Source organism: Zosterops lateralis, assembly GCF_965231275.1.
Source record: "Zosterops lateralis genome assembly, chromosome: 6".
Taxonomy (NCBI): Eukaryota; Metazoa; Chordata; class Aves; order Passeriformes; family Zosteropidae; genus Zosterops; species Zosterops lateralis.
In genome coordinates this window covers 43,691,116-43,716,806 of record NC_139761.1, presented here as the reverse complement: position 1 = coordinate 43,716,806, position 25,691 = coordinate 43,691,116, and the positions used below count along the sequence as shown (strand labels likewise).

Here is a 25,691-nt window from a genome sequence, read left to right as displayed (position 1 = left end):
GGAGTTTCTGATCTTTTGGCTAGAACTGATCCATTTTAAATCTTGAAAATGCCAGATACCAAATATACCGCATCTCATGGATCACAGTTGGAAAACTGAAGGAGGGGAAGTCGAACCTGATCAATGAGCAGTTGCTTGAATAATCACTAATTACCTGCTGCTTCAGTGAAGCAACATTTTTGAACACTTGTATTGGAAGTGGGACTGTCAATCTGCCTTTACAAATAAACCTCATAACTTCTAATATATCATAAGCACTGTAATCATCAGGCAGTTTAAGTGAGGATAGAGGAGGATAGGGATTAAAATTGTTCAAGGGGATTTAAGTTGTCAGATAATTATTGGCAGGTGTCCTTTACTTGTGGCAGATGGCTTAGGTGTTGTCAGAGGTTTCACTGCAGAAACCTCTTATTCTTTGCTTCCCAAAGCCAGCCTGAATGTCCACTGGCATGTCTGTTCTGGCAAAGACCTTTGCAGCAGTGCATAGGAAAGCAGATAAAAACTGAAGAGTGGCATTTTTGCTGATTTACATGATCCCCTTATGAACATTGAGCTGCAAACCATTTTTTGGGTAATACCAAGGAAAGGGAGAGAGAGAAAGTAAACTTCACCCTCATTGATGTATTTTCCTTACCTTTTTGGTGCTGTTAATGAGCAATCTTTTTTATACCCTACATGCTTGAATTCAGTATGGGCACCTTCCTCTCCAGAACTAGGGCCTTGTTTTCATTTTAACAAGGGGTGAAGGGTAATAAAGAGCAAGTTTGTCCCACAGTCTCTCTGGGTGACTGCATGAATCCTGACTTTCTCCAATAAGCACAAATTGTCTCTGCCTTCTGTTTCAGTGCAGTGAGCATTAATTCAAGTCTACCTTAATGCTACTGGTGTTACCTTGCTGACAACATACTTCTCTTGCCAGTGAAGTTTGTGCATGCACATGTTAAACTGAAGTTTACAGGCAAAGCACTTTCTTCGTGCTCAGCTTTTGAATTCCTCCTCTGAATGCATCACCTGCATTAGTAGATCTCTGTAAAGTAGACATGGAGTGAGTCACATGCTTCATGTCAACATAAAGAATTATGGAAAGAAATATCTGTCCTGAGGGACTAAACTCACAGAAGTAAGTGGACCTGGATGTAAGTGTTTGGAAGTAGTTTCGTGTTCTCTGAGGAATGAAATCTTGTAATAGCCTACCAGTCACTTGACAGTGGTTATTTGCAGTCCTTTAAGATGACAGAGGAAGATCAAAAAATGCTTCTTCAAATCTGCTGATATTGCTGGCTTTTCTTTAGTTGTGATGTGTTTTGCTGGTGATCAGATATTGGCAGGTGTTGAAGGTATGTCTTTTGGATGCCATCTTGCTGCAAATTCCAGTTACTGACTTGCTGTAGTCTTTCTCCATTTGTTTTCATAACATGTTGCAGATTTCAGTAGAGTAAAACAGATTTCTGATGTGCTTAAATCAAACCTGGTGTGGATTTACACCTGGCAAGGGTTTAAGCAGGAATTAAAAATGTGTATGGAGTGTAATGTGTGCATTGTGTGACAGGAAAGTATCATCAGTAACCCTTCAGCCTCACAGCTACATACCAGCCTGATCAAAATAATTCTCTTCACATACGAAAAGCTTTAAGCAGCAATCCATTGAAAGCATCCTGTGAAGATCCTATGATTCTCACAAAAGACGTGCCAAAGGTTTGGCAGTGAAGAGTTCATGCTTTATCTTTGGTGATGATAGGTCCTTTTTGCCATGAGGCTGACATTACCGGCATTGTTCATGAGGGCAATGAACACACAGGTGTCCTGTATTTCTTTCTCAAAATCTCCTTGGCCAGGCCGATTGCCTTCTGTTGCTGATTATACTTTCTGATACAGAGCTGTGTGATCAGTAATGATCTGTTCTGTACTGTGCACAATTCTCTGGAGTGCTTTCAGGTAAAGGTGGTTTTGTGAAGGATATCCTTCACTTGCTTTCTTAATACAGTGTGAACTGCTTGCTCAGTATGACTTGTCCTTTCATTTATTTTTCCCTGATTCTTTTTCGGGGAATATTAAATATTTAGATACCAACATTTTTGGAAGTGGCTGCTGAAACAGATTGATTTTCCTTACTCAGTCCCCTTCAGAGTGAAACACGAGTCCGTTTTTTTATATTCAGCCCAGATGGTATGCTGCTTAAAGTGAGCAATGTGTTGCAGTGAAAATGGACTACTTTCCCCTTCTTTCCTTCCTCCTCTACTTAACTGAACACATCCATGTAGCTCCTATTTGGGTTGAATTCAAAATTAATCAAAGAGGCTGCAGGGTAAATATGTCAACTATTGGAATGCCAGCTCTGCCAGATTGAAGGAGTTTCTGCCCCTGCCAACAGGCAGTGCATCAAGCTGGCTACACAAAACCTGACATCTTTATGGACCTTGTTAGAAAAATGGACATGATGATGTGGTTTGGTCCTTTCCATGTCTGTTCTGAGTGTCTGTGACACTGCTCCGTGGGCAGGAAGGGTCACATTCCTGAGGGCTGGGAGCTGAGGACCGAACTAAGGATTTCTTTGAGGGTTTTTTTTTCAATCCATTAGGGAAGACATGCAAAGTGTGAGGGAGGCAGAAGGAGTAGTACCATTTAAAACAGTTCCACATGTGCCATTGTTTTGACAGTTTTTTATTCACCAATGGATTTTTTGGGCATGGAGTAATGCATGAAACAAGTTTCTAGATGCATTGGCTGTGACTCTCAAATTGCTCTGTGTAACATGCAGCTCTCCTAGGAGCTGATGAAGGTCGTGTTTTAAGAGAAGTATTGGTTGCTTTGAAACTGGATTGAGTCAGAGTTTCCATGTTCCCATTCCGTAGCAAAGTTTGGGTAGGCCTGTCTGCAAGTATCTTGATCTGCGTCCATCTTTTGTTTGTTTGGTGAAAGGGTTAGTAATACATCCTTGCTTTAAAAGAATATTGAGGATACAGTTATTATATGACAAAGGAAATCCTGTAAACAACTTACTGGGTAACAAAATTTGATACCTGTTCCTGGAATGTTGCTTCAATCTAATAGGGTAGAAGTAAGGCATTTATTTAAAAGAGTTATTAAAAGGAAAAGTTATTAGAAGTTATTTAAAGAGTTATTAAAATTTATTTTAAAATTATTAAAAGGGACTTGGTAATGTTTTTTTAGGGAAGTTGTTTTTTGTTTGTGCTTTTTGAAATTCTAAAAATTTCTAAAATTAGTTAGCTTGGTCTAAATTTTTTTTTATTAAAGGAGTGTAGCGGTCATGGTTGAGACTTTTCAGCAAGATACAGCAGTAGATTTGACAGGAGCTGACCTTTGGTTATTCTGCACAGGAAGTGTTACAATGCTTGAGATCCATCAGTTATGTTTTCTCTCAGGAACACCAGGATGCTTCATGAGGCAAAGGCAGTTCTGTAGCTGGGGCAGGTGGCTGTGAGACCTGCTGTTGGTTCTTAGCTAGCAACTTGCCCAAGTCAAGAAGAAGTCTCACTAAAATATTCACAGAAGGACTTTTCATTTTAAATAGGTGCTGCTTCCATGTGGAAGGGGTGCAGGTTGAATGAGAGATGTACGAGATTAGATAAGAAGGTAGTGCAGAACAATGGAGTGAGATGTCATGAGATTGTTACCTTTTTGGTGTTGCTGCCTGAATATACTGCCTTAGTTGCTTAGGTTGTGAGAGGGCAAAAGCCTTGGTAATTTCTAGTTCTCTTGTCAAGCTTCAATAAGCTCTGTTTAGTATCAGAGATGTATTTCAGCCATGACATTTCAGTTTTGTAATAGCTGAGAATTTGTAAATTCTAATGAAAGTTATGAAAATTATCAGGAAATTCAGTAGCACCATACTGACCTGAAACTGCTTTTGGAGAGAACTGTGGAGAAGGGAATTAGATTCTACTGTTGGAGCTCTTACATACCTTATAACTAGCTTGAGTACATTGACTGAACTTCTACATTGCAAAGAATACTGAGGTATCTCTTTCCTATCTTGACCTGACAATGGCATCCTGTAATTTTGTATTACTGTGGGAGATTTTCTCCTGTTGCAGGCAGAAGTGATGTTCGTGCACTGGGAGTGGTTTGTTAATAGGAGGTTGTGTAAATGCTGACAGCTTCACCCTGCAGCTGAGTGTGGCGATTTTCATTTGGTCATTACTTAGCAGGTACATGTCAGTGATACAAAGACTGAGCTGAATGTGTTCAGTTAATGTCCTAAGGGGGAAAAAATGCCATAAACAACAACAAAGGCCTTGCTGGTTGAACACAGAAGTGCAGAACTCGGTTACCAGTGATGCTGCAAGGCTGCACTAGCCTAGGGGTGCTGACTGACAGACAGCACAGTATCTCTTCAGTGTTTCAGAGCAGGAGTAGCCAAGGACAAACTGTTGCCATTGCTGATTTAAAGTTCAGGACTCAGGCATGAGGCAAAGTTGGGTGTAGCTTTTCCCCAGGAGCTGCTGGGAGCAGTGAGGGCCCTGCCTGACTGGGCTGGAGCTGAGCCTGTTCCAGGGTGCTGTAGGCTGTAACAGTGTAGAGAGCAAACCTGCTGTTTCTCCATGGGAAGAGCAGTGATCCAGGGAATGAAACTGAGGTTTGAATGACACTGCTAAAAGATGTCTAATTGCCAGCTGCCTGCCTGGGCATGCTTTTTGGTGGCTGTCACTCTTTTTAAGGTGCTACATACAGTGTGGGAGTTACAGGTAGCTCTGGAGACCTTATTTCCACCTTTTTTTCTGAACTACATTGTCTTTTAACAGCTCAGGGCAAATTTCCATCAAGGCATCTGCTCTGTGCTGGCAGATTCTTGAAACATCCCCAGGAAAGTCAGCCATTTGCAGGAAATAACATTTGAAAGGAAATACATTGTTTGAGACAGACATAGGCTTAAAGAGACTACCTCCCTGAAGCATTCCTCTCATATAATTTGAAATAGTGATGTGAAACTTGGCAGTTTTGCCTGCATCATGGATGGAGCATTTTGAGACATGAGGGAGGAAAGGAACAAGCTACATTTGGCTTATTCAGAAGTTTCTGAAAAGCCTCGTGCACTAATCATGCTATAAAACTTACTATTTTGGTAGATGTGTGGTTCAAAGATGCCTGTACAAAGCAGATTTCTCCCAGGGACTTTGGGAATGAGCTAGGGAAAAGGTGTTACCTGAAACTTCTTATGGCAGTTGTGATCTGCTCTGTGCCCTGTACAACATTGAAGAATGGAGCACTTACCATTTTGTGTTCATAATTGTTTTTCTTGCCTTTGGTGTTCAGGCTTTCCTGGGAGAGGAAGGCATTAGACTCCAAGAGCAACAGGAAGCAAAATGTCATAGGGATGAACAGTGGAAGGAACCAACTACAGCTCTGCCATTCCCCCAGAGTTTGAAAAATAATGTGCTTATCCTCAAAATGTATAAACGATAGGTAAATGGTTAAGATTTGTGTCAGCTTAGTTTGTTCTTCCTGGTTCTGAACCATGAAGGTATGCATGCTGGCAGGGGGGACATGTTTTTGTGACTCCTCCATCCTTACCTGGGAAGGTTTTTGCCTAATCAAGTGCATGTTGCCTGATACTAGTCTGGAATATGACAGGAAGATAAGAGGAAGGATATTTTTCTCACTCTCTGCCTTGTCTTGCACCTTCCCCCAGCTCTGTGACAGGTCATGTAATTTTGATGCTCATTAAAGCCATTGAATGTCATTATCCTTCCTTCACTGAAGTTGGTGCTTCTGTGACATCTGCGTTCTAAAAGACAGTGCACAAAGTGAGGAAAAGATTAAAATGGCTGACTAGCACTGTGTCTAACCTTGAAGGCAAAGCTCTAGGTTTTCTTCTTTCACTGTTCTCTTGATCTCCAGTGTCCTGCTACTGTGCCACCTCCACCTGGCAGACTCAGTGTACCAGCTGCCTTACTAGTAAGCCTGTGGACAGATGTGTGCCAGGGGACTCTATTGACACCAAGAAGCTCAATTCTAACTTTAATCAGCAGCACTATGTTTAAAACTTAATTGAAAACCTAGTATGAATTAGTCAGTGTGTTACCTTGTGCATAGCCCTTGGCTATCAACAACAACAAAGTATTCTGCAAGCTAAGTACTGATCTGACAGAAGCATAGGAGGACAGAGCTGAGTTCATGTAGCCTCGTCTGTTTTGCTTCTGTATAGACTGACCCTGTGAAGAAGAGAGATTTTATTTTTTTTTTAACAAACATTGCTTTGACTTGAGTATACATAGAGGCTGCATGTGTGTTCTAGAAATAAAATAGCAAGAGGAAATCTGCAAAATAGTGCGAGAATGGAGAACAGATAAAATGAGAATTTAAGAAAAAGAAAGTGATACCAAATACCATGCTCAGGATAGTGATAGGATAAGGACAAAATATCCAGGGACAGAGTCTCTTTGTTTCATCTTCATTCAGCCACTGATAAACAGCTTTCTTAGTGACAACTTTTGCTTTGTTAAATCCTCAATGAACTTACCTCTCTTTCATTTGCCGCAGACAGCCAACTGTTGCCTGGGAATAACTTCACGAATGAATGCAACATTCCTGGAAACTTCATGTGCAGTAATGGGCGCTGTATCCCCGGGGACTGGCAGTGTGATGGGCTGCCCGACTGCTTTGATGACAGTGATGAGAAGGAATGCCGTAAGTGACCATGGCTGTGACCTTATCATGCTTTTTATCACAGGGCTTGGCTAACTACTGTTACTGCTGCGTTCTGTGTTAGGGAAGGAACAAAGCTGCTGCCACTTTCCTCATTTAGATCTTGTTGGAAAAAACACACAGGCTTTAATGTTTCAGGTCTTTAATGTTCTTTGGTGTCCAGTTTTAATAGGACACATGGGGAGGTACTTGAAAAGATGGATAAATTGAGATGGATTTGACTTATGATTCTTTCATGATGCTCTGTGATTTTTAGGGATCCTGCATGTACTGCTTCAGCACACTGGTGTTGTGCTGTAAGTTCATCTTCAAAATTGTTGACTGCATCCTGTGATTTTTGTTCTCTCCAATCAAAATGCAGTTCTTAGCTCTATGAACTTCAACAATAACTTTCTAAAAAATAGACTAAATTAATTTGCTAATGTTGTTTTTAAGTGCTAATCCTTCCTAAAGAACTTCTAGTTCTAGAGAGCTAAAAAAGTCTGATCTGGTTCTCATCTGTGATTTCATCTTTTTCTTAGTATTAAGTAAGATTTAGTTAATATTACTCAGCCATAACCTGAAACTTTCTAGCCTACATGTGTTAACTAGTCAGCAAAATTGTGCTGTAGCAAAATGCCGTGATTTGAAATCCAGTTGAGAGTGAAAAAAAAATCTAATTTCATGTAATTCTAGAGCAAGTGAGAAATTTCCGAGACATTATTGGTTTTCATGTAGCAAATGTGGTTTCTCTATGTGTGTACTTTCCAGAGGTTTTCATTACACTTAAACTGAATTTATAAGAAGCTTACCTTTCCCAGGACATTTCCAAGACAGTATTAGCTTTGCTGATAGAGCAGAAGAAAAAAAAAGACTTTCAAATTACTAGCTTCTTTCAAATTACCTGACTAGAAATACAAATGTTGTTAAATGCTCTTGCTTTTTTTAAACTTGATTCTTCTTCTTTAACCTCAGTAATCTATCCTTTTAAAATAATGGGGCTTTAAGAACTGTGCTATATAGATCTCCATATATAATTTTGCCTTAAGCCAGTGAGCTTTGCTCACTTCCTAAAGAATTAAAACTGCCAGTATGAAGTATCTAATGCTTTGCAGTCTTTATAAGGCATCGGGCTTGTATTGTAACATTGAAGACAGGTTGATTTTTTTTTTTTTTCACACTAAATGTTAATATTAAAGGATATTTACAAGGATTGATCAGTGTCATGCATATCTGTTTAAACCCTAGCAGAAATTGTATCAGTGGGAGCTTTGACAAGAATAAAAATATCCAAAGTTCAATCTGTACCTTTCGGTGAGGTGTTCCTGATGACAGCAGCTGTGTGACTCAGGTTCCTCATTAGTTGGCTCCTGAATAGACTGCTGGCATGACTTTTGGTGTGCTTCTTCTTTTTAAAACAAGCTGAATGACAGTACTTCTTTGTATTTGTAGGATACACCAGGAGTTTCTAAGAATGTTGTCATTGTCTGCCTTGCATAAATTTTGTTTCATTTGATACAATTAGATGATGTTTATGAAGATCTTCTTAATGAAGGCTGGGCTGGGTATTTACTCAGGAATCAGTAAAAACAAAATATGCTTTGTGCCTCTGTTCAAAAATTTCTTTACCAAAATCAGTTGAGTCTGGTGAATTACAGACAGTAAATAAACATAGTAACTGACAATAAAATATAAATAGCTGTAAAATGGTAGTTCATAAAAGCTGTTGTTGTCACCACAGACTCAAATAAACCTCAGTGATGTAGGCTATGCTGCAACTATGAATTTTAAGTTGCTGCAGAACTGTCCTTCCTGGTTTTTTTTCGAATACTTTTATCCGGCTTGATTGGCTGACAGTTTCCTGGATGAGCATCCTTTTGATCCTACACAAATTGATGGAGATAATTAGACTGTTCTTTCCTCTTGCCATACATCTATCTGCTTTTGGATCATCCTCACAAATGTAAAATTAGCATACAAAGACTTGCAGGGAGAGCAATCCATGTGAATCCTCTGCTGGCCTGCTGTGGACAGGTCAGATGAGCCAAAACAGAATGGAGATAGTGCTCATTTGAATCTCCACATTTGTAGTATTTCCAGCCAGTCTTATACATTATAAAGTGATCAGAAGTTGGATGGGCTTATACAGACCAAATCTGGTGTTAGATTTGTTCCTAGCTTAGAGATAAGGCATTGAAAAAAACTCCTATAGGTGTAAAATTTTATTTTTTAAATCATTTTAGTCTATGCTTTGTTAATTTCCTTCCATTTGAACAGGGCTCTACTTCTTAAAACTTACCTTGCAACGAAACTAGAGTTCTTAGTTTTCTGCTGTGATTTTGCTTTGCAGTAGCTGAGCTGTTGATGGTGAACACAAAGCCATAGGAGTTGCATTAGTAGCATGAGATGCCTGAGTTACCAGTGTGTTACTGCTCACTGCTGCACTTCAGACTGCTTTGTCTGTGATTCCTCATCAAGTAGCTATTTTACTTTGAAAAGTGTTAACCTTGCTTAAAAATGTCTGTCTGTGAGTAGGAGCTTGGTTACAGGGTTCATTTGTTGTGAAAATGAGTATGAAGTTGTGGCATGACCATGAGGAAGTAGTTGTGCATGTGTGTGGTTATGTGGAAAGTCTTTCTCTTCTGATTTGTCTTACAGTTGAATGTGGATATCCAAAAATATTTTATTAATTCTGTTGCTGTAGCATCTCATCCTGTCTGTTCCCCTTTAAACAGGAAAACTTCGTACTCTGGGTCTGGTTCTCATTTTTTGTGGGCAGCAAGTGGAAAAGTGATGGTCTGGGTGTGAGGAGGAAATAAGATGCAAAGCAGAATTACCTGCACATCATCCACTCATGTCTTATCTCTTCCCTCTCTTCCTTGTCTCTTTTCTGTCTCCTCTTCTGCAGGACCATCTCTGTAAACCATGTCACTTTGCTTATGGCCTTTCCTTCATCTCCCACACTTGCCAGAACCCACATACCCACAAACCATGTGTCATCTTCCATGCTTGCTCTGTGCCCTTAGCTGTCACCTTAACACACCCCGTGCCAGCCATCTTTGTGCTGTTTAGTGCACAGAACACTTCTCATACTCTTGCCTTCTTTAATTGTGATGTGATGGCTGAAAAATGTTACCTGGTTTTATCTGAGGAGGAGGGTTGAGGAAAGGCATGGAGGAGAGAGAATAAGCTGAGACAGTGACTTCTCATTGTTGTACATAAGAACTACTTCTTGAAGAACAACTTCACTTTGTTTTTTTCTCCAAGCAACTAATTGAGCTTGAAAAAGATTAATTTACCATATCAATGTGAATGTTTTGTAAGTGCTTCCAGTTCTCTGTAGTTTGAGTAAACTGCTATCATCAGTGTATCACCCAGTGGAGAACTATTTTGTAGTCCATCCTCTTGTCTTCTGGTTCTCATCAGTTGGATTGCTCCTCAGCCTATGTCGTCCAGTATCTGTCCTACCCATTTCTTTGAAGTGTTGCTATTACCACTGCTTTTCACCTGTGTGGATGATCTATAAAGGAAGCTGAGATAATAAATGATCTTAATAAATGTAGAATCTTTACCAGCAGAACTTTTCTGTGCATCTTGGAGAGATTGAGTGAGATCCTAAATCCTCCTCTGGTTGCATACCAGGCATTACAGATACCTGGAGTTAGTGCTTGCCGTGATCAGGTTGGGAGCTGCATGCTGTCAGCACTCCATTCTGTTGTCAGATATGGAGGATACAAAATTTTTCAAAATAGAGAGCCTGAATGGAAGAGGCCTAGAAATGTGTGCTTGCATGTTTCAAAATATTTTGAGGTAAATGGATTATCTCTAGTGCTGACTTATATACCTACCTGCTGACCTATTCCTTTGGAGCCAAGACCTGTGTCTCGCTCTTGGAAGGATTCTCATCTCGAGATTTAAGAGTGCACTAATATTCTTAGTTAAGCTCATAATTTACTCTGTCATCTCTGTTTCCTCTTTCCTTTGCTCTTTGTACATCTTTGTATTAGATTATTACGGAGAGAACATTGTGAACACAGAATGGCTTTTGTCACTAATGAGCAGCAGCTAGTGGGGAGATGGCATGTGCTGCCTTTGTCAGCTAACGAGCAGCAGATGGTGGGGATTCAGAGCATGGCACATCATCCACGCTAAGTGCCTGGCATGACAGCAGCCAGAATTAGAGACATACCAAATACCCAGGACTCTAGATTTTCCTTTGTCGCTCTTCTGAGAGTTGCCAAATTTGTATGTTCAGCTATGAGCAGATAGTGGCACACAGTGAATCAGTGACTATCTGTGTTAATCCAAGGGCTAAAGAGTGTAAGCTGTGGGCTAGAAAAAAATGTGTGCAAGGATAGCCTTGGGGCAGCATGTTCTCACATTCTAAAGCTCCATCTCGCTTGTTTCTGTTTCCGGTTGGCACTGTTGCTCATTTAACCCAAACATAAAGGTAAAGCAGGTTTTTGAGTCAATGCTTAAAGCTGTGACTGGGTCATATAGGTGTCTGAACAATGGGGCATCATCCATGTGCTGCCAACACACTCTGGGGCTGGCTAGCAAGAGCTGGTCTGTAGGAACATCCGGAACTGTGGTAATAAAAAGCTCATTTCATCACCAGCAATCCATCGTCATCAAACCTTGCTCCGATTGTCCTTCAGACAGGGCAAGTCTCCTCCATGGGGGAGAATGTCTTTATTAAATGAAGTGCTGCATGAAAATGGCCCATTATAATTAGGATTCCCCAGACAGGTATTGAAGCCACCTGCCAAGCCGGCTTCCACTAAAGGTCGGTTTTGTCTCTTTGCCTGAGACATATGTGCTTGCAGGGAACTCAGCGCAATCAGAACTGAAGGTTTTGTAGTATCTGCATTCCTGGGTTGCACTCAGCATGGTGTAGTAAGCCAGGCTTTTCTGGAGTCCACGGCAGCAGGCTAACTCTCAAGGTCCTGAACACAGTGACTTGTATTTGGGCAATCTGAGAAATCTGTTTAATCCGAATGTCCAGTAGATCCAATAAGAACATTTCTCTGTCTGTGTCAGGGAATTGAAGCCCTTGGCAGCCCTGCTGAAGCCAGGGTCTTGGAGCAAAGGCCAAGCCATAGTGGAAGGATGAAGGTGTGAGGTTGTGAATGTGTTCTGGTTTCCCATGCTTCTGTTGCTGATTTTGCAAGCATTTTTAACTTTGTCACGTAAATAGAGTAACATTTGAGATAGTCCTGCAATTACTTGTTCACTGCTGATATGTTAGCATATTAATCTTTTGATTTCATCTTCTCACGTGTGTCTCTTAGCTATGTTCTTGGTTTTACCCTGTAGAGTTGGAACTTTGTGTTTATGTATAATTTTGTCACATTCTATTCTGTGTCTGTCTTTCCTATGTTGATTATGTTTGCATATCCATTTAATCTATCTAAATGCAGACGGGGTTTTTTATAAATGCTTTATAGTCTCAGAAGATTTTATAGATCTGGTGTCATTGGGGTGTGGAGTGCTGAGGTGAGAGATGTGGCACAAGTAAGCCTGCATCATTCCAAGTGTTTGTATCTGCACACTTGCTGTAAATCTTCGTTGTCTCTGCACTGGTGGGGACTTAAACTGCATTAGCAATATATTGTAGTTTGAGAGTGCCGCCCACAGTAACCATTTTTAGGTTTCCCCGAGGTTTGCTGTACCTTATTTTCCTTAATTTTTTCCATCTCCAGTATGAAGCTTTTTTACCAGACAAATGTTTACTGCTCCCTCTGGTGTTCACTTGCAACAGGTGTTGGAGCTCCCTACGCTGAGCAGCAGCGAGGTCGCGGGTTCCTAAGTTACACACGGCCGTGGAGGAGAGAGAAAGGCTTTTCACAGGAATGCCAAATGAAACCCACGCGCTGCAATTATCAGCCCGGGTTTACTAGATCATGTGAGGAATATTTTCCTGCGCTCTAAACCCTTTCATTTGGGAAACTGAAACTCTTGGAGAACAAAGGCAGATTAGCTAGGTTTTCTTCAGGTGAATTTTGACTGACTTAATTGCATTCTGTTTCTACAAAAGACTTAGCTCTTTTAACAACTGCATTTGAGTGTTGGAAAGTATTTAAAAAAGAAAAAATCCCACTGAAACCAAAGTCATGTCTGAGGAAGTTGATCTGTCATTGGAGAAGCTCTTGAGTGCAAGAACTCCTACACTTACTGGCATAGGCTGCAGTAGGAAGGAGGTGGGTTGAGTGGGGACTGAACAGTTTCAAAGCCATGTCATATGCCTGGAAGCCTCAAAGGAGGACTGTCAGACTGCCTTATCCTGTCCTTTTTGATGTAGGGTATATTTCAGGAGACAGCCTTTAGATTGGTTGCTGTTCGCTGCTTAAAAAAAAAAAAAAGGGTAAATCATGGAGTTTGCCCTCAATCAAGAACACACTTTGAGTCTTCTCTGCAGGAAGCTCACAAGTGGATATACTAAGGCACATTATGTGTACATGCTTTTTTTTCCCTTTTTAAGTCCCAAAAATGTAATAGAGGCAAAGGTAAAATTTAGTATTAAATGGTCATTACTAACAACTCAAATCATTCTGGTGACAGTCTGAATTTAAATGTGTGTCCTCACCTTGTGTTAAGGTTTGCTGTGAGAGCAGTCAAAATCATGACTTCCACACTCTAAGAATAAGTAACCAGCTTTAGTAGGCACTTTAAAAGACAGAGAAAAAAAAGTCTTGTAGAGACAGTGAGTTCTGCAATCTTTATAATGTGTTTAATAAGTGCTTATTATGATAGTACAGTTGTTATAGCTGAAGACATTTTGGTTGGATTTATCCACTCAGCAGGGTCAGTCTAATGAATGGCTTTCATGTACAGGAACAAAGGGCACAAAGTAACTCTGGCTCCTATCTTTTTAAATTCTAGGCTTTCAGTTCAACAAGCAGAGCTCAGTGTACTGAAGAATGAGATGTGGTGTTTTGTTAAAACGAAATGTCTGCCCCATTCAGAAGGGATTGTCTAAACCAGTTGAGATCTAAAAATACAGCAGTGGGCCAGGGCTTGGGCAGGACTAATCCTACCCATCAGTAAAGACTACTGACTTTGAATTAATATTCAGTAGCCCCAGAAAATTATTATTAAAGCATCAGTTAAAGCCAGGTGTAGACTAAAACTGTTTCTGCAGAAGATGAGATGCAGGGTGATATTTTGAAGAGATGCATTCAGATTCCTGGGATTAAGATCCAGCATTGCATATCTGCAACAAGTTTTTGGACTGCTCCATCACATATAAAGGTGATGGCATCTCAGCGGCTGCAGTCCGTAGCTGCTAGCCAGGTGCAGTTTTTAGCTCTGAGAAGTTACCATTGCTGATGAGTTGTACTCTGTCTTGCTAGTGAACAGCTTATAGGCAGCCAGAGCTAAATAGCTGTGGTCTTGTATCAATTCTTGCTACATTTTGGAGAAGATAAGTATTCATTAGTTGTTTATTTGCAAGTAAGTGATTTAGTGATCTGGCACTTAAAAAAAGTCAAATAAATCCAAAAAATCCTAAAAGGGGAACTCCAGCATCAAAATCACTTTTTCACATCTGAGAATTTTGTTATAACCTTACGATTGCAACACATTTCAAAAGTATTAGAGCTGAACTTCTAGTCTGTAGTTCATCAAATCTCTGTCTGCTACTTTTGAAAGTGTGGAGTGGCTGTGATAAGGTTCTAAGTCCTTACCAGAGGGTTAGGTGGCTGTGAACTTTGGTCATTGTGTGTGTGTAGTTGTGGAGGTGATGACAAGCCTCTGCCACAGATGGATGTGGCCCAAGACATATTAATGGTTGATACAAACAGTGGAGTTAGCTGTCAAATACTTATGGATTTGAAGTGCTCTGTAGTGCCCTGTGAGCATGCAGGAGGGTGATACAGGCACAATGAAAAAGGTAAATAATAAATACATTAATATAAAAGCAGTATGTTAAAATAACTAGTATAATTACAGCAGACTGAATACTCCATAGCTCTGAGTGGTGCTATGTGTGAAAGGTGGAAGTGTGAGGCTTGTTGCATTTTTTTGAGTGTGATCTGGGAGTTTGACTTTCCTTGTAAACAGGACTAACAGTCTACCGTTATGGTGCTCTGCTTTACACTACATCTCCATCTAGTGCATTTTAAATGCTTACAAAGGAAACAAGAGGAGTTACAGATTCTCAGTATCACAGAATGATTGGGATTCGATGGGGCTTCTGAAGGTCATAGTCAAACCCCACTGCTAAAGCAGGTTCATGTGGACCCAATGGCACAGGATTGTGTTCATGTGGCTTTTTAACACCTCTTTTTCTAGATAGCTAGAATATATAGCAGAGAACTAGGAATTTCTCAATAGAGGTGGTTGTATGTTTTGTAGTAGACGCACATATGCGCATGGAAGACCTCTGGACTTCTAGTCACATCTCAAAATCACTGAGTGCTTTTAAGTCTCCTGTGTTTCTTGCTGCTTCCTGTCATTGCATGGTTGACTTGGAATGTTTCTTGCAGGTAGGTGAAAAACATCAGAATTCTCATGCAAAGCTGGATATTAAACAACGTATGAAATGAGCATCAGCATTAATTGTGAAGATGCTGTAAGGCAGCTGCTGATCTTTTTGCCACTTACTCAGATGACTCTCAAACTTGGAATATCGAACTGGAATTAACTCTTGTTTTTACTCATGATTAAGCAACCAAAAAATTAGTAGTTATAATAAGATTTGTAATTAAGTGACCATGGTGACTGTTTCATTTGAAGCTCAATTACACATGAGTGAGGGCAAGTACTATAGCTGCTGATGTTTGATAACTTTTTTATGCAGGGAGATCAAGAGGGTTTGTGGTGCTAATTATTTAATCCTCTTTGTAGAGGTGTCTTGTCTCTGCCTCGGCCAGCCCTGACACCACGACAGTAAAGGGCATGGCTTGGTAGCAGGAGGAACCTCACCCATCCCTGTGGGTTCTTGTTTGCCCGAAGGAGTGAAGCAACGACAGCAGGAAAAAAAGAGGGAGGCTGTTCAGGGTTAACTGCTGGCTTTATTCATCAGGGTATCTGCCCCAGCAGACACCCCTCAGCAGAAGCCGCAGGGAAGAAAAGCAAGGGAAAAAAGTGAGAAACCCCCCAATGTAACACCTTTTATTGGGGGGAGGAACTCAGGAATGGGTTTAACTGGGAACAAATCAGGGACCAAGGGGATATGACTCTCTGGATAAATGAAATACATTTCAGTAACAAATCAATAACTTGGGTGGGGAGGCAGCTGAAGTGTGGTCCAATCACTTGGGGTCCTTACTGGAACTTTCCAGACTTTTGGGAGAGACCCCAAAGTGACAGACAAGACCCAGGGGCTGGATAACTTACGATTGACACATAACTGGGGTTGGGGTAAAACCAGTAAGGGTGGAACATGGGTGATATGGGGCAAACCATTACAACTTATAAAAAAGAATATAAAACAAGGAACAAATACATACATAAAACTGATAAAACCAAAACCACACTCTTGATGGGTGTCAGTAAATAGCCCAGTTGGAGAGTTTGGAGCTGGACAGGTTTAACAGTTGGATGGAATCAGTGGCACAACTGAAAGACAAAGAACAGGTAGGTAGTGTCCCAGAAGGGGGTGAGGGATGGTAGCCCATCCGACACACAGATGTTCTTGAGGAGCACTGCTACTGAAGTGCCTTATGGGTGGTGTTCTGTCCTGCCTGTTTGCATTTTGAGTAACTTAACAACTCTGAAATTGTGTTTATTTTGTTCTTTAGTATGATGTTATTGTTTGGGTTGTTTTGTGAGTAGTAACTTCTAAAATCATTTCTTAGTGTGAAATTGCTTTACTGAATGTCTGAAAACCAGTGTTTTTGTCTGTGCTCTCCTCTGACATCCCTGCTTTGTGATGATCTTGAAGGACTAAAACATAGACTCCTAGACCATGAAAGATTACTTTAGGGCCTTACTGTCTGGCAAGAATTAAAGGGCACTGACTCATAGTAATTGAGCTCTGAAGTGCTTTCTTTTTCACCCTTTTAGGAGGAAGCCATTTACTCTTCATGGCGGCAGACTCCATGAAGAGTAAATAGCTTCCTTCTAAAAGGACTTTTTTTTTGCTTTAGCATTGTCCTTTCTCTCTTACTGCTAACTATAGTGTAAATATTACTCATGTAAGTGGTTGATAGTTTACTATATTGGAGGCAACCTCTGATGCTTCCTACTGGGCTAGTTTTACTACTTAAAAAACCATAAAATTGCTTCCTTTAAAATAAAGCACATTTTAGGCTCTTTTCCTCTGTGTTTGCATTAGCAGTTTAAGAATAGCAACTCTTTCACCTGTCTTGTTAAACAGAGAACATTCATCAGAAGAATCTGGTTTTACAGTGCTGTCTGGTGTAGCTGTGGCATCCCTTACCTAAATTAACAGCAACAGAGGAGTTTAAGGTAGTTCATTACCAAAGGAAAATACTGATGGCTTTGCAGTAATGCAGCATCTGCACACAGTGGTTTGTCTGGAGAGTTGCTCTTGTCACATGTAAGTAATCAAGTTTTGATTAGCTGAATAAATCATTAGCTGTTGCTGAGCTGAGATGTGTATCTGTGAAGCAGCATTAAGTTACTTTGCTTGATTGCTGCTTGGAGAGATTCTAAGGCAACAACTCAGTTCAAAGATGCTCAAGTTGTGTGCAGTTTACTTCTATCTGTACGTTGCCACAAAATGTCAGCTCTTGCCATATCCTGTTTCTTTACTTCAGATTACAAAATAATTGAAAAACATTTTAAAACAGAAATGTTTGTAAAGTTAAAAGAAGGAAATAGGCTTACCTACTGGCCACATCATGTGGGGTGCCCGGTGTGTGCTCACTTTGCATGTTGCATGTAGTAATTAGTGCCCAGTTCACTGTAAGTAGTGAAATGCTTGAGGTGCAGATAAGCTGGCTCAACAGTAACAGTTGTAGAATCACAAAATGGTTTGGATTGTAAAGAATTTTAAATATCATCTAGTTCCAGTCCTTCTGCCATGTGCAAGGGATACCTTTCACTAGACCAGATTGCTCAGAACCCCATGCAAAATGACCTTCAACACTTCCAGGGATGAGGCATCTGCAACTTCTCCGAGCAGCCTGTTCCAGTGCCTCACCACTCTCACACGGAAGAATTTATTCCTTGTATCCGATCTAAATCTACTACTCCCCTTCAGCTCAAGTCCTATCACTACATGCCCTTGTAAACAGTCTCTCTCCAGCTTTCTTGTAGATCCCCTTCAGCTGCAGAAGGGTCACAGTTAAGGTCACCCCTGACCCTTCTCTTTGTCAGGCTGAACAACTCCGACTCTCAGCCTGGTCTCATAGGGGAGGTGGTCCAGCACTTTGATCCATTCTCTGGACTCCTTCCTGGCAGGGCTGCTCTCAGTCCATTCACCCTCCAGCCTGTCTTGACACCAAGGTTTTCCTCGACCCAGGTGCAGCACCTTGCACTTGGTCTTGTTAAACTTATAGTTAATACTCTTAGTTATAGAATGCATTTGATGTATTGCTGCTCCATCTATGAGGAGAAAAATCACCTGCCCATTGCAGATCAGTTGTAGCCTTCTAATCAGGTTCCAAGTCATTATAGCCATGAGTATCAAAATTACTTTTATTCAAGAGCATTATCTATATACAGTATAAGGCTTTACAGTATATGCCAAACCTGATTTCTTCTCCTCTGCTATAGTGCATCTCTGCTAAGAAATAATAAAACGGATTACACTTTTTTAAAAATAGTAGTTTCACACTTGAGATCCTAAAGATAGCAAAATGTTTTTCTGTTACTGCTGTAGAGCTGTGCCTGCAAACTGTCACATCCTCAGTGGAGTGTACTACTGGTCCTGATGGGAAGTTAGTATTTTTTTTAGAGCTTTGAAAGAAGAGAGTGGGAGGATTGGGTTCTATGTAGCATAAGGAGTGACTTCACGCACTTGCACATACAACTGCCAAAATAGTTTTTTTAAACTTAAGCAAAGCAACCTGAATGGAACATTTGGCAGACTTGTACTGTGGCCAGCAGCTCTCAGCCACCATTTTCACCATTTGCTTCATGTTTGAACTTTAAGAGATGAAAAGAATATTTTAGTGAACAGCAATTTCTTCCCATGGGTAATGGAGTCACAGGAGGCTCCTCAAGTTCATGGTAGTTCACCGACAACCCTTTTTAAATACCATGGCAATTCCCTTTTGTGTAATGTAAATACAGATTCACGTTAATCTTCCAGTCCTGGGTCACTTCTGCCATGAGTAGGTAACAGATGAAAGGTGGAACTGGAGTGAATTCATCCTTTCTGCCATAGGCTCACAAAGTGGTTGATTGGCAGTTTTTTGGGCTGTTTTTTGTATTTGCTATACTGAATCCAGACAGGATCTGTGAGCAGCCTTTCTTTAGCCACAGTTTTGTAAGTTGCTCTGTGGTTTCTTGCTGTATTTCACCCCTTCCTGTCCAGTGTGTGGTCTCTCAGTTTCTTCCTTTCTGGAAATGGTTTCAGGGGGACTTGCCTGTTCCTTTAAAAACAACCAACTTCCTCCCTTCCTTTTCCTTTAGCTGGTTGTAATATCTTGGCTAAATAAGGTCGAACAATCCACATGTGCCTGTGTCCTTTTTCACTTCTCTTGTCATTTCCTGATATCCCTGTAATTCTTGATTATCTTGAGCCTGTTTCAACCAAGCGTAGCAGAGAAGAATATAGATTGCAAAGACAGTGCTGTCCTTGAAAGCTTATTGAGGCTGATATCAATGAAATAGCCAAACAGATAGCTGCTGTTAGATAAACATAAAGCTTCTCATATATAGATCTGCCTGAAAACTTGAAACCTGTGCAGTAGAAGACATAGCGATGGGCAAAGGAGAAGAAAACTCTTTTTGTAACAGTCATGTAGTGGGAGTTGGAATTGCAGAGGAATGTTGGGATAGTGCAGCTCATGGCTTGAATGTGCTATAGGCTGTCATGATCCTGGTATATGTATCTGTTATTTGATGGGGTGCTAAAGACCTGAAGAAAATGATAGCCCTTCATGTTTAGGGTAGTTCCAAAGATCCTGCAGAATGGGAAGGTAGGTTTCTGCTCTGGAAGAAATTATTGTCCTTTCCATAGACACTTTATGAGCAGTGACCAAAAAACACTTACTTGAAAACCTTGGGAAAACTGTGCCAGGGGACAAGAAGGATGCAAAATTGAAAATAAAGCTGAAATTTCTCAGTGGGATTCTCCCAAGTCAGGGGATGCAACTTGGAATAAACCTTTACTGGTTTCTTATTTTTCCTGCATTTATGTACAGCATATGAAAAATGCATTTTGTGTCTGGAATTGGAACTTGGAAAACTGTTCTGTTTGGGAGTAAGACTTGTGTCTATTAAGTGACTGAGTGACTAGGGAATCACCTTGGTGGTCAAAATGCTCTTTTGTATTCCTAGGGTCTCTAGTGTAAGTATGAGTTTGAATTTGGATTGGTTTATGTATCATGTCTGTTGCAAATATAGAGAATCTCATTTGGGTTTTGTTTGTTATTTTTCCTTCCCTGCAGTAAAAAAAAAAACAACAGGGGACTATAGAAAAGGGGAACTTAGAGATCATTTGAAGATGTTTAGTTCCTTGTATGTTTTTGGTCTGTGGTTACTAGTATGTTTTTTATTATGAACAATTATTCTAAAACAGAATTTTCTTGTTCTCTGGCTTCTGTCTGCAGAGGAGGAGAAGATATAAGGATATCTGGGGATAAAACGTTTAACTAAACATTATATAGCTATCTAAGTAATACTTGCATTACATAATTGTCCTGAATGGTGGGGTACCTCTATGTTTTATACAGAAGAGTTCATTTTCCAGAAACTTGACTTTGTTCCTGGTCATTCCAGCATGCTTTTCTTCCAGGTGTGGCCAAACATTAAATATGACTTACAGCTTTACTTTGATAGCTTCAGGGAATGTCCCAGATGTGCTTTGTACCCTTCAGGGCCAGAGCAGCCAAGGATGTTATGACCTGTGCCTGTCATACCTGAAACGTGCGTACCTTCTGGCTGCACATTCGCTCTGCTTCAGAACGTGCAGCTGCATGACCTCTTCAGAGGGCCAGGAGCTCTGGTTTTGATGACTCACAGTCTGAAATCTGTCAGGAAGAATAGGCTACAAGAATAAGAGAATGGTCCATGCTAGAAGTGTTAGAAGTAAATAATTTTGAAGCCTAACTTTGTCAAGATTTTCAGAGAGGACAAAGAGCATCATTGAGTACGATTTTCCAGAAAATAGATAGCCTCTGAAATTCAGACCCCAAGTGACTAAAGTAAACCTGCTTGGAGAAATGGGATCCAGTAAATGTTAACAGAAGCAGAATCACAGTTGCTTCCCTGTGTTCTTATTTCTTCTCCTTCTTGAAACTCTTGGAACTTCTTCCTTTTGTCCCCTCTGAAACTGTGCTGGCTCAAAATAAATCTCAAAAATAATTTGTCCGGAAGCACTTGGGAAATGTTCACTGTATGGTTTCAGAAAGATGTTAGCTTTTATAGACAGGAAAACAACAACAAAAGCACAACATGTGAAACATTGGGCACCTCTTCACATATGGGTGCTATTATCACTCTCTTCCAGCAGCATCTTGGATGGCTTGTTAGTGCATTAATACAGATTACTTGCTTTGATGACACTGAATCTGTTGCTGAGGTTGTCTTGCTGCCTTTGTTTAAAGACTGGGAGTATGATGGTGCCTCACACCTTGTGGTTACTGAATTATTTAGCTGAGATCAGTCTGTCTCAGAACTCTAACACAGAAGCTGCTCTTTGTAGTTGAAGAATTGGGGCAGCTCAAATGTCTCTGCTGATGGTTTTCTATTGCCAGAGATGTGAAGCACAGCAGCTACTTCAGGGTAATTTATCATGTTTTTCTGCAAAGTAATGGCTCACTGTTTTTTTCCCCAAGTGGACCTTGGATACTCTTCAGAAAAAGTGGTAGTTGAATATATGAAATTTAGTGATACATCTTATTTTATACTTCATTATTCTGATTGAAAATTACTATTAAAATGAAGAAAAATATGTAAGAGAGGAACTGCAATTTGATTTTGGAGGACAGTAGCACAAGTGAGAATCACTGTAGTTGTGGTTTAAAATATTTTATGTGCACTCTGTTGAGTGATGGAAAAACGCTTTGCTGCAGCTGTACTTAGTAGGTAATCCTGGAAGAGAGAATTCCTTCCAAATGAATGCTGTTTATCCTTTAGATATACTTTTTTTTTTGTCTGTACACTGATCGTCCCTGACCTTGTCCTGGCCTTGTAAAACTGTGCAGGTTGGTGTATTGATGTGCCATAGGGCCACATTAAAAAACTTGCCTCTTGCTGTGATACCCAATCTGTCATATTTCAAAACCTGTGAGTTGTAAGCACATCTTAGATTTGGTGTAGGAGTAGGAAACATTTGCTTGAAAGGCCAGCAAGCTGTGAATCTGGCTTCTTTCCTGGTGCTCTCCCATCAGTGGTGTTTCCACACTGCACCTTACACAGCTTCCTGCAATTGCCAACATACTCCTCCTGCAGAGACTGCCTTTGCTTTAGAGTGGACTGTCTGAAGACTTCAGTGTCCTATGGTGTGGTCCATGAAGTCAAGAGATAATTTGAAAAAGCAAAAATATAACCATTTGTCTTGTAAAATTGCTTTTTTTTGTTGGGAGTTTTTTTGTCCTAGGCTGGTGATACCACAGGACTTAACTGGTGCTTGCCTTGAGCATCGTGGTGGAACCATCTGCATTACTGTGGCTGAGGGCAGTGTTCTCTTGCTATAAAGAGTTGCTGTGCAGTAAAATAAAAAATGTGTAGTACTTGAGATCATAATGAAATTTTGTAATCATGCGTTAAACACGTTTTGATGCTATTGTTAGTATTTAATGTTTTATAAATAGCTGTGCTGTGCAGCAGGAGATACAGTGGTTCTTTTGCACCCAGTTTTATATAAATCATGTTTCAACAAAGTGTTCAAAGGCAGTGTTATTTGAGTTTGCAGCCTGAAAAATGTTTTAATGAGGGTCTCCTGCGTTTCTTAGTCTCACAAAGACACTAATGTGCATGAAAGGCACCTAACATCAGTGCCAACAGCACTGCACAGAACACCCTTAACTATACTGCTACAACAGGATTGCTAACCATTGCAAATTGTTTCCCTCACCTCTGCCCACTTGTCTCTTCTCACAGCAAAAGCCAAATCCAAGTGTGGTGCCACGTTCTTCCCCTGTGCCAGTGGGATCCACTGCATCATTGGCCGCTTCCGGTGCAACGGCTTCGAGGACTGTCCCGATGGCAGCGATGAGGAGAACTGCAGTAAGTGGGAGCCTGCTTGCAAGTGAGGGCACTGCTGCTTATTTCACCTAATTGATGCTACTCAGAAAGGAAACATTCAGACATACTCTCTACCATTGATGATCCTTGACTTTTCACTTCATGAAAATGAGTCTGCCCTATTTTTTTTTAAGGTCCATCTCAGTCTCACTTTGTATATAATGCCCGTATGATACTTCAAGCCCCTGAAATGAGTTTTAAGCTGTGTGTTTGCTTTGAACATGTTCTCTGTATTCAAATGTAACTCAAATTGGACAAATACTAAATATAGTTTGAATTGTTCTATTTTTATTTGCCTGTTTCTTGTCGCTGAAGAATATGATGCATTTGGTCATCAGTACATCTAGGTTTCTCTGTTTATACATGTTCTCAAAAAAGCAAATAATGGCATATTTAGTGAAACAGGTTCTTGGAAGGAGAGGCAGGTTCTTGAAGCCAGACGTGCCTGCCAATGCACAGCAGCAGGGAAGTTGTAACAGAGAGATGATCTGAAGTACTGCTTGTTTTGGGCTAAACCCTCTGTGTGTGGCGGCACAGATCCATTTGTATCTGTAAGTCAAGCAGGGATATGTCATAGCAGTAAGTAAAAGCTATGTTGAATCCAGCAGCTCTGTTGTTACTATCAAGAGCTGGTAAAGGCATGGGTCTCTAGGTGAAAGCTTGAAGCAAAATACTTGCTCATTCTCCTGTCAGAGACATGCTGAGGTTTTGTTTTCAATGACTTTTAAAGGTCAGGAGGAGGACAACAGACAGCAGCTTTCAAAGATAACAAAAGGGGCAACCTTTAGAGTCATCTATCACTGTCTGCTTCATGGAGGACTTGCCTTTCTTGTTGGTGTTTGGTGTGCTTTCCCCCACAGCAAGAACCTCTCTTAAGGTGGCATCTGTTGTTGTCCTGGAGAGTCTGCAAGGACTGTGGCTGGGAGTCAGCACTTCTGTGGAGAAAGTGAAGCCAGAGAAGCATTGAAGGCTAAGGAAATTACTCTGGTTACGCTTGAACAAGTGGACTAAAAATAAGTTTTGACAAAAGTGCTTTGAATATCCTTAAGGTAGAGGACTGACAAATGGCAGGTCTCAATTGAAGGTGCACCAGCTTATGGAGTTCATTAGGAATGACACAATTTCCCATGAGCTTGTAGTGTGTAGTTCCAATGGGGCCTTATAGCTGATGATAACATGCTGCTGATCTCCCCATTATTCTATGCCAGTGAGACAGTTTTTTAGTATGCCTAAATATCTAGTTACTGCTTATGAAGAAGAACAACCATGTATGTTCTAAGGTGACCTCAAAAATCAATGTGGTATGCAAGTGTCCAGCAGTGTATAACCAAAGGAGTTGGTTTAGCGTTTTTTTGCTAAACAAGCTCTTGGGGAGCTGGAGAAATGGAGAGTGGTTGCTATTTGTCCTGCAGGTTCTATGCAGGGCAGACTTTTAATTTTATTTATTTATTTTTAAAAAACTCTTCAAATGTAGCTCTTAATTTAAGGAGTAAAAAATGGAAGCCAGTCAGTATTTGGAAACTGTAATTTGTTATTGTGGCAGAGAAGCAGTTTGAAATAGAAAGGGTATCTAAGCAGCCTTTTTAAAATTTTCAGTTGGAAAGTTGCATTCTGTTTCAGTCACCCCATTACCAAAAACAGTTTGGAGTTCAGAGAAGAGGGCCATAAAGTATTCAGGGACATAGATTGATTTATGAGTAGATTAAAACCAGCTAAATTATGCATATCTCAGCTAAGTGATGACTGTGTTGAAGGAAATGGTTGTATATCCTTCTATATGAAGGATGTAAACATTGTTCCTTAAAAAGGAGTTGAAATTCAAACAGTGAGAGGCTGAGAGATTTCAACATTTGCAGTTTTATCGATTCAGAATAGTGAAGAGAATGGGGGAAGAGAATCAGAGGTAAATAAACCACTGCCTGGCAGTTCTCAGTCAGAATTGTTGTCTTATAGTATGAAACTTCAGCTAAACTGAGTCTTCTGTAATGGGAATCAACAGGCAGTGTTTATGGTAGGCAGTTCTACCCTCCATATGTCTTCAGTGTGAGCAAATGTGGAACAGTGATCATGATTGGGCTCTCATGAAAATGAACAGAAGGCTTACCACAACTGTGGGTGGGCTGAATCTCTGCTAATTGTAATGAATCTTGCATAAATTAGAAGTTTCAGCTCTCCCTAGTTAGAGAGCCAAGGCTGGTTTGATTGCCAAGTTACTCCCACATACCCAGCGAATTGACCAGCTGTTGAGTTGTGACCTGTGGTTGATGCTTATCAGCTATTTAAATGCCTGGGCAGGAGAATTCCTAATGAAAGGTCTCGCTTTCTCTTTTTGCAGCAGCAAATCCCTTGCTTTGCTCTACTGCCCGATTCCACTGTAAAAATGGTCTTTGCATTGATAAAAGCTTCGTGTGTGACAGTCAAAACAACTGCCAGGACAACAGTGACGAAGAAAGCTGCGAAAGCCCTCAAGGTAGGCATGGGGGGGTTTATTCTCTTCTGCAATATTACACCAACCCAACACAGAACAGGCTCAGCAGAAAATAGGATTCTATTGGCTTGCTCTGTGTTGGCTAGCACTGCAGATTGTGAGAGGGAAATGTGTAGAGAGTGTGCACGTGCATACATTGCATTCTCAGTTCTCAGAAGAGTGGTATCTTTTTCAGGTTAGTAAAAACACACTTTTGCAGGAAGTGCTTGTAATCTGTGATCCAGTGCTCACT

At 40.5% G+C, this 25,691-nt stretch overlaps 1 protein-coding gene across 3 annotated transcripts in view; it reads left to right on the top strand.

The window, feature by feature from the left end:
* The window catches only part of LDLRAD3 (low density lipoprotein receptor class A domain containing 3), a 104,878-nt gene that overhangs the window by 28,352 nt on the left and 50,835 nt on the right, over nucleotides 1–25,691 (top strand). For 2 of the 3 annotated variants that reach the window (XM_083864405.1, XM_083864404.1), the window contains exons 2-4: nucleotides 6,502–6,648; nucleotides 22,828–22,953; nucleotides 25,307–25,441. In XM_083864405.1, coding sequence (XP_083720531.1) covers nucleotides 6,502–6,648; nucleotides 22,828–22,953; nucleotides 25,307–25,441 — 408 coding nt within the window. The remainder of the gene's footprint in view (nucleotides 1–6,501; nucleotides 6,649–22,827; nucleotides 22,954–25,306; nucleotides 25,442–25,691) is intronic. The other variant, XM_083864406.1, reaches the window with a different exon arrangement.